At 39.7% G+C, this 14,474-nt stretch overlaps 1 protein-coding gene across 1 annotated transcript in view; it reads right to left on the bottom strand.

The window, feature by feature from the left end:
* The window catches only part of TMEM47 (transmembrane protein 47), a 45,285-nt gene extending 33,786 nt beyond the window's left edge, over window positions 1-11,499 (bottom strand). The window contains exon 1 of the mRNA XM_081950240.1: window positions 11,129-11,499. Within this exon, the coding sequence (XP_081806366.1) occupies window positions 11,129-11,354 (226 nt within the window). The 5' untranslated portion in view covers window positions 11,355-11,499. The remainder of the gene's footprint in view (window positions 1-11,128) is intronic.
* Between the last annotated feature and the right edge of the window lie 2,975 nt (window positions 11,500-14,474).

The following is a 14,474-nucleotide window of genomic DNA, read 5'->3' as shown; positions in this document are numbered from 1 at the left end:
ATTTAGATTGTCTAATTTAATTTTTGTGTGTGTGTTGAGTGGGCTTTAGGGAGAGGTTTGTTCTTAGCCTGTACTGGAATGTTCTTTGATTGTCCCTTCGTTCTTGTGGTCCTTTCCTTCCCTTCTTTCTTGTGAGCTTGATTTATCTCTTATTTCTCTGCCTTTATATGTTCCATACTTGCTACTGTCTACTTGTGTTTGATTTTCTTTGCCTTGTGTCCTGTTTTGTCTTTTTATCCTCCCTACCTACCTGCTTTTCTCCTGCTTCTAATGGGTATTCAGCTCTCCCTGCTTTTTTCAGTCTTTGGCTTTCTCCCTCCCCCTCACCTGTTGGTTTGCCATGCTGCTCTTTTGCCATTCTCAGTCACTGCTTCACTAATCTGCTGTGCTGAAATACTCCACCAACAGCGGCAGCCTCTGGTTGCATCGATGCTTGCTCTCCCATTGCTTTCCATGCTTCTCTCAGGATCTGCTTCGTTGTGTTGCTTCTCACTGCCGGCTCTCCCCTCTGCTGCACTGCCACTGCTCCTGACTCCTCAGCCACGTGGCTCCTGTTTCTGCTGCTTCTCCCAGCAACAGGACTGCCCGGATCACCCATGGCAAGCTCACCTCTCATCTCTTCTTCCCTGCTGCTCTCCTTCTCTCACTGGCTCACCTTTTCCTTCTCTGCTGGTCATTGCTTTGCCCTCAGTTGGCTCACCTTTCTGCCTCATGGATGGTTTTCCTCCCTGCTCCACAGCTGGGCCCCACTCGCTCACCCTCTCACTTCATTGTTCTCCACCGGCCTCAGGACTCTTGGGTAGGTCTCTTGGGTGCAGCTGGGCTTCTCTCAGCAGGTCAAGTTCATTGTGGATTGTTTTCCTCCTATTTCTCCAGTCTTTCCTCTCCTTTTCCTTTCTCTTCTTTTTTTCTTTCTCTATGATTTATTCTATGATTTGTCTTTCCCTCTCCACCCCTCCTCCTATCATTTATCTTATTTTAATAGCAACTTTTATCTTCTTTTGACTTTCTGTGATGTAACTGTGCTTCTCTGTTGCTGCCATCTTGAATGCATATGCATTGATTAAATATTAAATTCATTTATGAAAAGTTGTTGGGGTTACTGCAGAATGTCACCTGTTATGTTACTGAAGAAAGCAAAGTCATATAAAATAATTTGATGCTGCAAATCTCTTTTATGACTTAATAGAATAGAAACCCTATTGCATTATCTTTTTTGCAAAAGATAAACACAATGTGATTCAAGGTTGCTATCTACTTGATTCTAAATTTAAACCTCATAAATATTTAGTCTACTTATATTATCACTAGCAGTAAAAGCATCTTATAAACTTTGTAAGTCCAATTAAAAAGTATTTAAAGGTGTAGGAAGCATTAAAATTTAAACTGCTATACAGCAGCAGTTCCAACAAAATAAATTATTGTGGTATACACTTCACTGAAGATTCCTCTATTTGTTAAAAATATACTTTCAAGTAGTTAAATTGTTTCTGAAAAAAACCCAGCCCAAACATGAACAATCTAAGGAGATGTACAACATGTGCAAGCGATACATAGTCTGAAATAATTAAAAAAGAGTAGCTGCTAATTAGGAAAGAGCAAAGGGTATTAAAACAGTAAGATGTGAATAAAAGGGAGGGGAAGCAAATTGGGTCAAATAAAAAAACATATCCAAGATTGCTAGACAATCATGCTGTAGTAGTAGAAACTACAAGATATTTTGCAATTCTTTTTTGATATATATAACTGCCATCTAAAAGGAAGAAGCTCATCTTTTCATCCAGTCTATCATCACTGTACATCTGAAGCCTAATTATTAAGTCAGTATGATAGTCATTCATAGGTTCTTGTTGCCTTTGTTAAAATGACAAAACTAGCATTACAGCATCTCACTACTAGATCCACCCTCCACCCCTCTACATTCATCACTCTGCCTTATCCTGTTACTGCAATGGGACACACAATGCAACAAGGCATTGTCCAAGAACTGTTGCATTAAAAACTGTATCTATTTTCTCTAAGGAGTTTGGTCAAAGTCATATTTGGACTGGAGTCATTGGAAATCTTGCTTCTGAAACTGAGAAATGCAAAACAATAAATCAATCAAGGATGAAAATTCACTAATGGAATTGCAAAGTATATTTCCTAAATATTCTCCTGAAAAATTAGCTCCCAAACAGACCCATAGTATATCAACAAAATGTTGAACATATTGTTTTAAATCTAATCAATCTCTTTCTTAACTAAGCAAGATTAGACAATGAGATCAAAAGTCACAATATTTTATATCTGTCAAGTTCCCTTAATTCTAAAAAATCATGCAGTTGTGTGTAAAATGATAATCTGTTATCAGAACATTATTAGATAACTATAACTGGATGGACCTTTTTACCTGCAGAGTCACATAGTGTACTCTAGGAAAATTGATGAAGATTCCAATCGTATGGTCGGAGGCCCATTGGAATACTTGGAGAAAGGCCCTTAAAACTTTAATCTGAACTGCTTCAAAGGCTTGTGTAACCAAACTGCTTTCATAATAAAATAACAATAACCATGGTTGTACATTTTCTTATGAATGCTATGAGAGAGCATTTTTCTTTATAATGGGAAAATGAAGAATAGCTTTGAACCCTGACGGACTGAGCAGTGATGGTCCTATGCTGTTCATTCTAAGGAACTGAATCTGTAAAAATAAACTTCTTAACTTGAAGAAGGTACTATTGTTGTAATTTGTTATTCATTTTTCCTTCTTAATCATTAGATTAAAATTGTGATGAGATCTTGAATTAAATGTCAACAGTTCAATGAAGGTATCAACTGTGGACATTTTTATTATAGAAAGGAGTAGAATGAGAAGCTGTATGATTGAGGTATATAAAATAATGCATGATGTGGATAAAGCAGACAAGGAAAAACTGTTTCTCCCTTTCCAGGATAATAGAGCCAATGGTCACTCAATGAATCTGACTTTGGAATTCACTGTCACAAGATATAGTGTTAGCTTCTAGCTTGATTGGTTTCAAAGAAAGGGTTGGACCAGTACATGGGTGTCATGGGAATCAATGGCTATAAACTTGATGGCAGTGTAACTAACTATGAAGACCTTCTGCTGGGAGACAAGAGGACTAGTTGGTAATCACTGTGAGAACAGATTGTTGGACTAAATAGACCTGGGATCTAGTCTAGCAAAGCACTGCTTACATTCTCTCAAAATTATGCTGGAGTTTACTTAATGTTAAAGTGCAAAAAACCACAGGAAAAGATATTAAGTTCCTGCATCTCTTACTCCTATGTGTATATACTGTATTTATTCATTGGGTCAAGAAATACAGTTATGCCACTTTTCAGAAGTTGACAATATAGTGCTCATGAATGTTATGGCATCTACATGATGTTTCTCCAAATAATAATAAAAATTACCAGAGTTTTATAAATCTGATGAGCCATGTATAATAATCGTATATAGGAAGATTCTGGCACACTTGGGCAAAATCTTGAGAGATCTTGCTGAAATGAACTTTGGGCATTGGAGATGTTGATGATCCTAATGATGACAGGGATGATTCGCTCATGTCATTGCATAACATTTCACAGTGATACTCAGGACTACAACAACTGCTGATCAGTACCTACATTCCTTAATTTACCAATAAAAGTCAAGTAATAGTTGACTCTAGAGTTTTCTAACCTTGGTTTCCTTGACTAGAGATAACAACCATTGATATTACTTTTTTTCCCCTCTGAACATTTTTTAAGCTCATCAAATAATTCCCTCTAACTGATGACACAACTGAAGTATCCTGATACTTCATAATAGAAAAACGGAAGAGACCTTGGAGTCTTCTAGTCCAACCCCCACTGAAGCAGAAAACCCTATACCATTTCAGACAAATGGTTGTCCAATCTCTTCTTAAAAACTCCAGTGTTGGAGCACCTAAAACTTTTGGAGGACAGTTGTTCCACTCATTAATTATTTTAATTGTCAGAAATTCCTCCTTAGTTCTAGGTTGATTCTGTCCTTGATTAGTTTCAGTCCATTGCTTCTTGTCCTGCCTTTTGGTGCTTTGGAGAATAGATTGACCCCTTCTTCGTGACAGCCCCTTGGATATTGGAACACTGCTATCATGTCACCCCTAATCCTTCTTTTAATTAAACTGGACATACCCAATTCCTGCAACAGTTCTTTATATGTTTTAGCCTCCAGTTCCCTAGTCATCTTTGTTGCTCTTTTCTGCACTCTTTCTAGAGTCTCAACATCTTTTCCCCAGGTGCTATATATCAGTGGCCCCCAACATTTTTGGGCACCAGGGACTGGTTCCATGGAGAAAGGTTTTTCCATGGACATAAGAGTGCATGGTTTTGTGTGCTACCTGCATCATACAGATAGGAGTTAGCTTGTTTGTGCTGCCCAGTTTCTGGCATTCCATGGACCAGAGCCCGTCCATGGACTAGAGGTTGGGGACTCCTGCTATATATAGACTTTACAACCAACTAGCTAATTGCTAAATTAAAGGTTAAAACAATTCAAAAGCCATATTTAGTTTACCTTTTGTGGACTAAACAGTGTAAACAATCTTACAAATGTTACATAATTATTTTTGTGCATGGTACAAAATTGGGATTTTTTGCAATCACAAGTTCTTTTCTAGGCCCATATACGTACATAGTTGATCACAGGAAGACATTAAAATGTCTTCACTTAAAAGAACAATTACCCTTCTGTTTAAAAAGTTGATCTAATATTCTGAACATAGGGTGGTTTGTCTGTCCATCCATCTGTATATCATCTGTCTGTCTGTCTGTCTGTGTGTCTGTCTGTCTGTCTATCTATCTATCTATCTATCTATCTATCTATCTATCTATCTATCTATCTATCTATCTATCTATCATCTATCTATCTGTGACGTGCGGTGAGGTTTATGGCTGGTGAGACACTGATGTCATCACAATCAGATTTACTGGGGAGGCAGCTTCCAACAAAACGCAGCAACCGGAGAAAAGCAGGGGCGAAGAAGCTCGTTGGGGAGAGCCATGTGCTGTTTTCACCTTAGATTCCTCTCCTCTGCGCACGCACCTTTCCTCCTGGGCTCTCTCCCGGCAACCTTACCAGCTGCTTCTTTTGCCATGATGTTTCCCAGCATGGCAAAAGACTTTTTTTCCCTTCGCCTTCCAGCCCACCAAGAAGTGCCCTATCTGAGCCGCAGCCGCCAATTGATCATTTGCAGCTTGGCCCGGACCACGGGGGAAAGCTCGCTAGAGGAAAGCACTTCCTTTCGCCTGTGGCAGAGCTCAAGCATTCTCTCTTCTCCCGTGGCACCCCACTGACTAAAGCACTTTCTTTCACCCGCTTGAGCTCGCGGCAGAGCTTAGGCGGGCGAAAGAAAGTGCTTTAGGCTCAGGCGGGTGAAAGAAAGTGCTTCACTGACTAAAGCACTTTCTTTCGCTTGCCTGAGCCTAAAGCACTTTCTTTTGCCCTCCTGAGCTCTGCCGCGAGCTCAGGTGGGCGAAAGAAAGTGCTTTAGTCAGTGGGGTGTCGCGGGAGAGGAGAGAATGCCTGAGCATTCTTTTTTAATAGTTAAGCAGAGTCATCAGCAGCTAGCTCAGCCTTGCCTCAGCTGTCGCCTGAGAGGCTGAGCTCGCTAAAGCCTCACAGCAAGCTCTCGTATGTTTTTTTCTTTTCATAAGGAGAGGTGAGGCTGTGCCTCACTTGCCTCACCTGACTGCACGTCACTGCTATCTATCTATCTATCTATCTATCTATCTATCTATCTATCTATCTATCTATCTATCTATCTAGCTAGCTATCTATCTAGCTATCTATCTAGCTATCTATCTAGCTATCTATCTTCTTTATCTATATCTATAACATTAACAAGAACCAATAGTTTGGCAGTTCTTTGTTAGACTAAAAATGGAGAGATACCAAGTCTAATCTTACTTTAAATACAGAAGCTGGCTGGACAAACTGGAGCTGTTGACTTTCCTTCAGTCCTGGACTGGGAAGCTGAGAAAAATCTACCTCACTGGACCAGCATTATAGATTACAGTCCATGGCCTTCAGTGCAGAAACCATTATACAGTGCATTTTATACCATTAAATTGTTTGATTTAGGCATGTATATGTGAATGTGTGTGTGTGTTTGTGCATTTGTATGTATGTGTGTACACACAAACACACACACATGCTATGCTCTAGAAAGCTTTAAAAAGAAATCTATAAAAATTAAAATTAAATATGGTGCTTGCTTTGGTATTTTTTATATTAACTTTTTTCCCCCTAGGTATTATATTTCAGCCTTAACAAAATTCAATTTCCATTCTTTAAGATTTTCACAGTAAACAGGAAAGAGCAATATAGAGTGACTGCCAGTCTTTCTGGGCTATTTGCAAATATCCATTGCCACAGTTCATTTAAAGCCATGGTCTACAAGCATCAAGAAGGGAGCTGCTTTGTATTGTCAGTTTTGCTTTCGTGTACTGATTCTCATGTAAAACATGCACTCCTGCTAACTATGAATGTAAAAATCAGAGTGATGTATAAATACCTACTTTATAATAGATCAGGTATTTAATATACAGTGTATAAATATATACATAAATATATACATAAATATATACATACATACATGAATACATACATACATATATACATACATACATATATTTGTTTTCGTAGATTTTCACAGGTACAGGTATGCAGGTCTTGGCATATTCGGGTCTTTTCCTGTGTAAGATTGAGAGTATCTTGGTGATCTCTCGATGAGGTCACACTCGCCATCTTCAGGCTGGTGCCTTCAGCTTCGTGCTAATGCAAGCAAAGCATGATCAGAGCTGCCGTCTTTCTATAAATATTGGTGGGGGTGTGTGGAGTGCTGGCTTTGTTGCTGTAAGTGGGTTGGTTGGCTGTGTTGTTACATCTTGATTAGTTGATGGAGTTGTTGTATGCAGATTAGTCAGCTGTCTTGTAACATCCTGTGTGGCTGAGGTACTAGCTGTGTGCCCATTAGTCTTTTGTGTTGTAACGATCTGGGCAATGGGCTGTGTGATGACATCCTGAGCTCTAGTGGAGTGATATCCTGAGTCCTGTGCTGCAACATCCTGGGAGGTTGGCCAGCAGCCAACCTCCCAGCCTGAGGATGGTGAGTAAAACCTCGCCGAAACATTGCCAAGACAATCTTACACGGCAAAAGACCTGAATACAACAAGACCAGCATACCTACGAATTATTATATCTTAGGCCTAACAAAAATACATACCTATTTCCCTGGCTCAACTGATAAGGAGGAGAGCCTGTGGCTTAGTGGCTAAGACTCCTGCCTAAGATATAATACAGCCCAGGTTCAAATCCCAGTAAGGGTATGGCTAGCTGATGAGAGCTAATTAGCTCGAAATAGATCTATACTAGTCTCCCTTTATTTATTTATCAGTACAAATACAACACACACACACACACACATACACACACACACACACATACATACACACACTAGATCTCTTTTTCATAAATACACACACAAACAGAAACTTACAGAAACTTATACCAACAGGTATAATTCATGTAGTATTATAATAACTCATGAAAGTTGAATCTGAAATATTTCACATTCCACTATTTTAAAGAAATAATTGGCTGCAATGATTGATCAAAAATAATCATTTTTTGGAAAAACCACAGTCATTGTAATTATTCTTGGTACATCAAAGTTTGGATCACTCAGGAATGTAGGATTCTGCAACGTAGGATTTGACAGTGTTACACAATTATGCTACCCAGACTACATTATGTACATTTTAAATGCTGCAAGAAAGAAAACATACTTGTACAGGCATTCAATTGTAACATAGGAATGGATCCTGTGGCCAATTTTATTGCTCTCAATTGCATCGAATCCTACTTAGTGATTTTCATTTACAGTTATAATTCATAGATATCAAGGGGCTGTTCTGATTTAAAAGATACATGATTTTCATTAAAACCTTTTGATATATTTTAAATGGTATATTGAAATGGGATTGTATTTTTTACTAATCTATCAAATATTCCTACCCACCGATGTCAGCTATAGGTCATTTTTACTCTATTTACTAGGAAAATAAACTATAACTGGTCTTTTCTTAAATCATCTAACCTTCTAAAGCATATACACAATCACCTTTTTCCTCTTCTGTATTAATAGAAATATATTGATGTTCAGTCTGCATTAAAAAAAACCTGTAAGATCAGAGTTTATTACTTAGAGAACTGCAAACCTGGACAAAGACCATTTTTGATTCAAAACAATGGATTTGCCCTCTCTGTGAGCAATTGGGGCTTCAAGTTTAATTAGAGAGGATTTTTTTTCAATTAAAGCTTTGACATGCTTTAGCAGGCTCTAGTGTATTCCTATCCTTTATAATGTCCCTTGTGCTGCTGTTTTTCAAGAGAAAACAAAGCAAATATTTTAAGGCAGTGCCCTATGCTTGTGGTTCTGTTTCTCCACTCACAATATTGTTTGATCTGGGGCCTTAGTTAAAAAGGATTTTCACAGAAAACCTCTGCTTCTTTCAAGCACATCCAATTGTTATACAACTTACAATGTCTTCCTAGAAAGAGGTTTGTTATGCAAAATAGGCTTTGCAGGAAGGGGAATGAGAAAATAGAAGATGTAATAAAGAAGAATAAGCATCAATGTAAACTAACCTAATAAAGCATAATGGACCTGAACCATTACTCACCAAGCACAATAAGAATCTTTACCAGTACATAGACAGGACTTACTGTCCTTGAAGTGTAAGCATATACGTATATGCATGTGGATGTGTCAAATGAGCAGATTCATAGATTGCAGAGAACAATCAAAGCCTGACTTTCAGCCAAAATACGAACAGTTTTGTTCAATTAGCTTCAACATTCATTCCTAATAACTTGTAAATCCTAGGATATTTTAAAAACAAAACAAAAATAAGTAAACTGATTGTACAGTATAATTTAAGAGAATTTCAGAGTCTGGAAAATTGGAATGAGCCCATAATTGTATCTACCAACCATAGCAACCACCTTCAGTTCCTCAGCTAAATAGGTGGATGCAGAAGCAGTTAGGAAATGTTTAACTCTCTATTAATCACTATTTAGCTTTTACTAATGTATTTAAAGATAAGAAAAAAACATGGGAGATGAAAAGGAATTCTAGAATTCTAGATTTGAAAATCATCCCCCCACATTTGCAACCAATTCTTTTGAAAGATTTTGTGCAATCAAGGGGGTATTATTTAGGAGAGAAAGAAATGGGGCAAAGAAGCCCTGTTGCTAAGGAGATGTCTGGGCTAACATTCCTACATAAATTTCAGTGTTGGGGTGGGGTAGGGCAAGAGAATGAGGGGGAGAGAGAGAAGAAAGAAAAGGAAAAAAAAACGTTTCATGAAAAGTTGGCTTCCCAGTAGCTGTACAAGGTCTCTTTCAAATATATGTATATTCTTAAGGACCCAATAGAAAGACCTCAGGCAAAATGTTTTAGGCACTAATGACAGGTATAAATAAAAGAAAATGACTTCCAACACAGGTTCCAAGCAAAGTTATTTAGAACAATGCAAATCATTTCCATTTGTGCCAGAACAAAATGTAAGATACACATTTGGACCAATAGAAAACCCATATTTTATTGTATAATGATCTGCTTTGATATAAAATGAGACCTAAGGTAAGTCATGAGTTAGACTTACAAAATTGTTGTATACAGTGGAAAATTAAAAACAACCCAAACTACAGTTTTGCGGACTGAGCAAACCATGTACTTGGTTGAAGGGGAGAAAAAATCAACCTTCCCCTTTGAAATGACAGAGATTTTACACTGGGACAGGTCCCCTATTTCTCCCCCCACCCATGGATACCCTGGAGAAAATACTATAAGAGAAATACCAATCAGCCAACAAAGACAGACACTTGGGAGGGGGAGAGAGAGAGAAATGAGGCATAGAAGAGGTCATACATGGACAGAAAAAAATGTGACTTTATGTTGGCTCCATAAGGAAGCTGAATGCCAAATTTTGCCATCAGTTGGTTTAGGAATTGTTAAACAGGTGCTAGGTACAAACACTGACCTGAAATGAAACAACATCCAAATATTGATTCAATCACCTGCACACTTGATTAGACAGGATTCAAACTCATTCCATAATTAAATATTCAAATGGAATCTCTCAAGTGATCACCTGATATAAAGGATTTGCAAACTTTATTTTTCTCTTCCAAATCTCTCCAACATTTTTATTTCTGAGACAAAGAGAATATGCTATATTATTAGATTATATGTTATATTAAATCTATTAAAACAGATGTTTTCCAAAAGCATCCTTTTTAAATAAATGTGGGTTTTCCCCCTTTCACTTGGGGCTACAAAAATGGGAGAACTGCTGAAAAAATAGGAAGAAGACAGAAAGCCTAAATCCAGAAGAAAGCACTAGAGGATTAGAATAGAAAATTGAGTTTAGGGAAGTTAGTTAGGAAATAAGGTAAGATTGTTTAATAATAATTAAACAAAAATAAAGTAATTGCATCATTGAAAAAAGAGCGGATACTATGTAGAATCTGGGATGAGAGAAGAATCTCAAGACTTCAGCCATAATGTCAAGAAAGGTTTGTTGGTGTCAAAGTCAAACCTAATTCTAAAGTGGCTACCCAATGAAGAAGGACTTGCCAAACAGGCGATGCTGCGCCGGTAATTTGCAAGGGTAGCAACCGAGCGCTGGCCGAATGGCGGGGCAAAGAGGAAGCTTGCAGAGGGTCATAACATACAGCGAAGCTATGGAAGCTCATCCGAGCAACGGAAAGCTTGGACATGAGATAAAAGGTGGGAGGAACAGCTCCTTGGGAAGAACGAGATTGCGAGAAGAGCGCGTGGGGGGTGGGATCATTCCTGGGGGAAGACAAGCGCAGAGATAAGGATTGGAGGCAAAAGGAAAAGAGGGGAAGAAAACGAAGATGCCGGGTGGGGCGACGGGGCTATGAGCAGCGGCTGCAGGAAAGGTGACCGTGGCCAGGCGTCGGAGGGAGAGCGCTGCTGCATTGGGTGGGGTCCGAAAGCTTGGGATGCGGAAGGGGAAGAATGGGGAACCACCCAAAGCAGTCTGGAGTTATTGGGGCCTCTCTCACCGCTGTTCAAGGTAGTTTTGCAGCGCCATGTCTCCGGGTTGCCGAGTTTGTTGCAGGACTCCCAGAGGGACAGATAAGACTGATGATCGGCCGTCACCCAGGCCGGGCTCAGTACGGCTCCCAGATCCAAACACAATGCCAGGAAGATGCATACCAGCCCCACCAACTTGAGCGGGGTCAACACTGAGACGCGCACCTCCTCCACGCCACTGCCGGTTGACGCCATGGGAAAAGCGATTCGGGGAGACTGGTGCCCTGCTGGAGCCAGATGTAAGGAGGCGGCTTCTGCTCCACCAGCCCCAGCCGATCAGGTGCGGCGACGGTGGCGGCAGAAAAGGAGGCGGCCACTCTATCTAGTCGCCACTTCGTGGATCGCGCCGCCCGGCTCGACCCACCACATCACTCCTCCCATCTTTCCTCCCCCTCTGGGGAATGGGCGGGACGAGTGGCACGAGGGCAGCCTCGAGCGGTGGACGTCATTCCCAGGGTTTCCTCCAGGGGAGAAAAGGTGAGAAGTTTCTAGCAGTCCCGAGCAGGATCTTCTTATGGCGAAGTTAAGTTTTTCTTCCCAAAAGCTCTCTCCTCGGGCCCTTCCCAAGGATGTTTGGCCAATCCCCAACTTTTGACAGCAATGCATTCCTGACTGCGCTTGACTCCTGAGAGACTAAGAGCGCCTAGGATAGCGTAGATCACTTTCCCAGGTGCTGCTCTTCTAGTGGATGTAGTTTGGTGGATTTAGAAGCACTTGCTCTCTGAAGTTCAGTCTGGGGAATCTGTTCAACCTTCTGTGAAAGCAACTCTCATTTGGAGAGGGAAGGAAGCTAATCTGATGCTTCTGATTCTTGAAATTAATTTTACATAGAATACAGTAGATCTGAAAATAGAGCATGTGTTTGTCAGTATGAAGTGCATGCCTAATATCATGGTCTTTTTATTTTCCATGACACACAAAATGATTTAAGGCAGTGGTCCCCAATCCTTGGTTCATGCCAAGGTACTAGTGTGCAGCCTGCCAGGAGCCAGGCCGCACAAACGAGCAAAGTCCCATCCCCACACACATGGGATCAGAGGGCCATACGTGAACCATGCCCCCTGGTCCACAGAAAAAACACTCTCCATGGAACCGGTCCCTGATGCCTAAAAGGTTGGGGGATGGTGCTGATTTAAGGCATTGATCCCCTTGTTTTCCCCACTGTTTTATATAGTGTCCACATGAATCCATCATTTAAACACAGATTCAAATGACAAAAGACACAAGATTGAAGATATGAGACACAGAACCTCATAGTATAGATCCAAATGAAGTTTAAACTTAGTATAAATAAAACCACCATTATATTACAGAGTTTAGCTGGCTGTGTGTAATAAGCAACCACAACCACCATCCTTATAATTTTGTGCCAAAGTATGAGGCAAAAATAGGAATTTTAGACCAAGGTCCTCATGGATTTGTACAATCACAGATTAAATCTATTTGTAACAAGAAATCATTGTAATCTGGATCCATTTTTTTTTTACTTTTGAATGGTGCAAAAGTTTCTGCAGTCTGTATACTACTATCAGATGGTGATTTTGATTTACACAACTCCCTAACTTACCATGTAAATCAGAGCAGATTTACTAAACTAAATACAACAGAAAATAAAACAAAGCATTATAAGATGTCACACAAAGACAGTTCATATATTCAGGTAATTAAATAGTCTTGCCTATCCTTCTGAAACATTACCTGGGGAAGAATCAAAAACTGAACATCTTTTTAAAGCAGAGTGAAAGGTATTTGAGGAGAATGCTGTCCAAATAGTAGGTGTGGCAACTGAAAAAACAATTGTTGGGTTCTACAAGACGACGCTGCTTATGTGATGAAATTAGAGCATATCAACTATCACGAACACCTTGAATTGCCAGAAGCCACCTAACCACTAGTTGAGTTAGAATAGTAGCAATGTCACATACCCTGTAACTGCTTGCATCAGTTCATTCTGGGCTAGTTGTAGTTTCCAAATAATTTTCAAAAGTAGACATAGATAATGTGCACAGTATGTCCAAGTTACAAGTTGAAACGGCATGAGAGGCAATGACAAGGGCTCCCAAATTCAGGTATAGGCACAAAGGATTTGTGCAAAGGTTCTTCTAGATATGATTGCCACCTATTCTTTTAGCAGAAGCCATAAATCTAGAACAGGACTATCAAACTCCTGGCCTGCAGGGCAGATACATCACATGCTGCTCACACCCATGCCCGGTTTAGCAAAGGGGGAAAAACCCAGATATGTCACATGATGACGTCGTGAGTTTGATACCCTTGGTCAAGAAGGACTCCAGATTGTGACAAATTCTGTTTTGAGCAGTGTGCCCAATCCACAAAGTTAAGTTTCCAGATCCAAGTGGCTCCAATTTCCACAAACTTCTAGTCTTGTTTAAGGTTGAGCCTAATCCAGACCCCCAAGAAGTTTTAGATACTGAGACAGAATCTTAAGAATATCATTTAGCCAGCCTAGGGTTAAATATATATAACTGAGTATAATCAGCATATTCATAATACCTAAATTCCACCATGGATAACCTCACCTAAAGGTTTCACATGGATCTTAAATACAGCAGGGAGAGAATTGACTTGTAAGACATCCCACAAACCTAGGGTCTTGGGTTGATTCTCTTCCTTCAACTACATCAATTGGAACCAGCTTTGGAGGAAGGAGGAGAACCATCACAACACAATTTCCAACTTCAGTCTAGAGGAATACCATGACTAATGGATTGACAGTCTCTCAAAATTTTGAACTTGGACAATCTGGAACTGTTCCCCCTGTGGTTGCACCCAAGCATAGTACACGAAATTGTTACAACATCCTACCTGTCAATGACTACTTCAGCTTCAACCACAATAATACACAGGCAAACAATAGATACAAACTCAAAGTAAACTGCTCCAAACTCAATTGCAGAAAATGCGACTTCAGCAACAGAATAGTCAATGCCTGGAATGCTCTACCTGACTCTATTGTTACATCCCCTAAACCTCGCAGTTTCAACCTCAAATTGTCTAATGTGAACCTCACCCCATTCCTAAGAGGTCCATAAAGGGGGCATGCCTAAGCTCACCAGCATGCCTACCATCCCTATCCTAATGTCCCCATTTATTTGTATTCCTTTCCTTTGTTCATGTCCATGTTCATACTTATACCTGCTACCTTGTATATGTTTGACAAACTAATAAATGAATAAATAAATAAACAAACAATATTCATCCTCCTCTGACCAATAAATACAATCAGTGTCATTTCGGTATGTAACCCAGGCCTAAAATCTGGCTGAAGAGATTCAAATAATTCACTTTGAAACA

The sequence above is a fragment of the Natrix helvetica genome, assembly GCF_964273705.1.
Source record: "Natrix helvetica genome assembly, chromosome: 4".
NCBI lineage: Eukaryota > Metazoa > Chordata > Lepidosauria > Squamata > Natricidae > Natrix > Natrix helvetica.
This window is presented reverse-complemented; position numbering and strand designations above follow the sequence as displayed.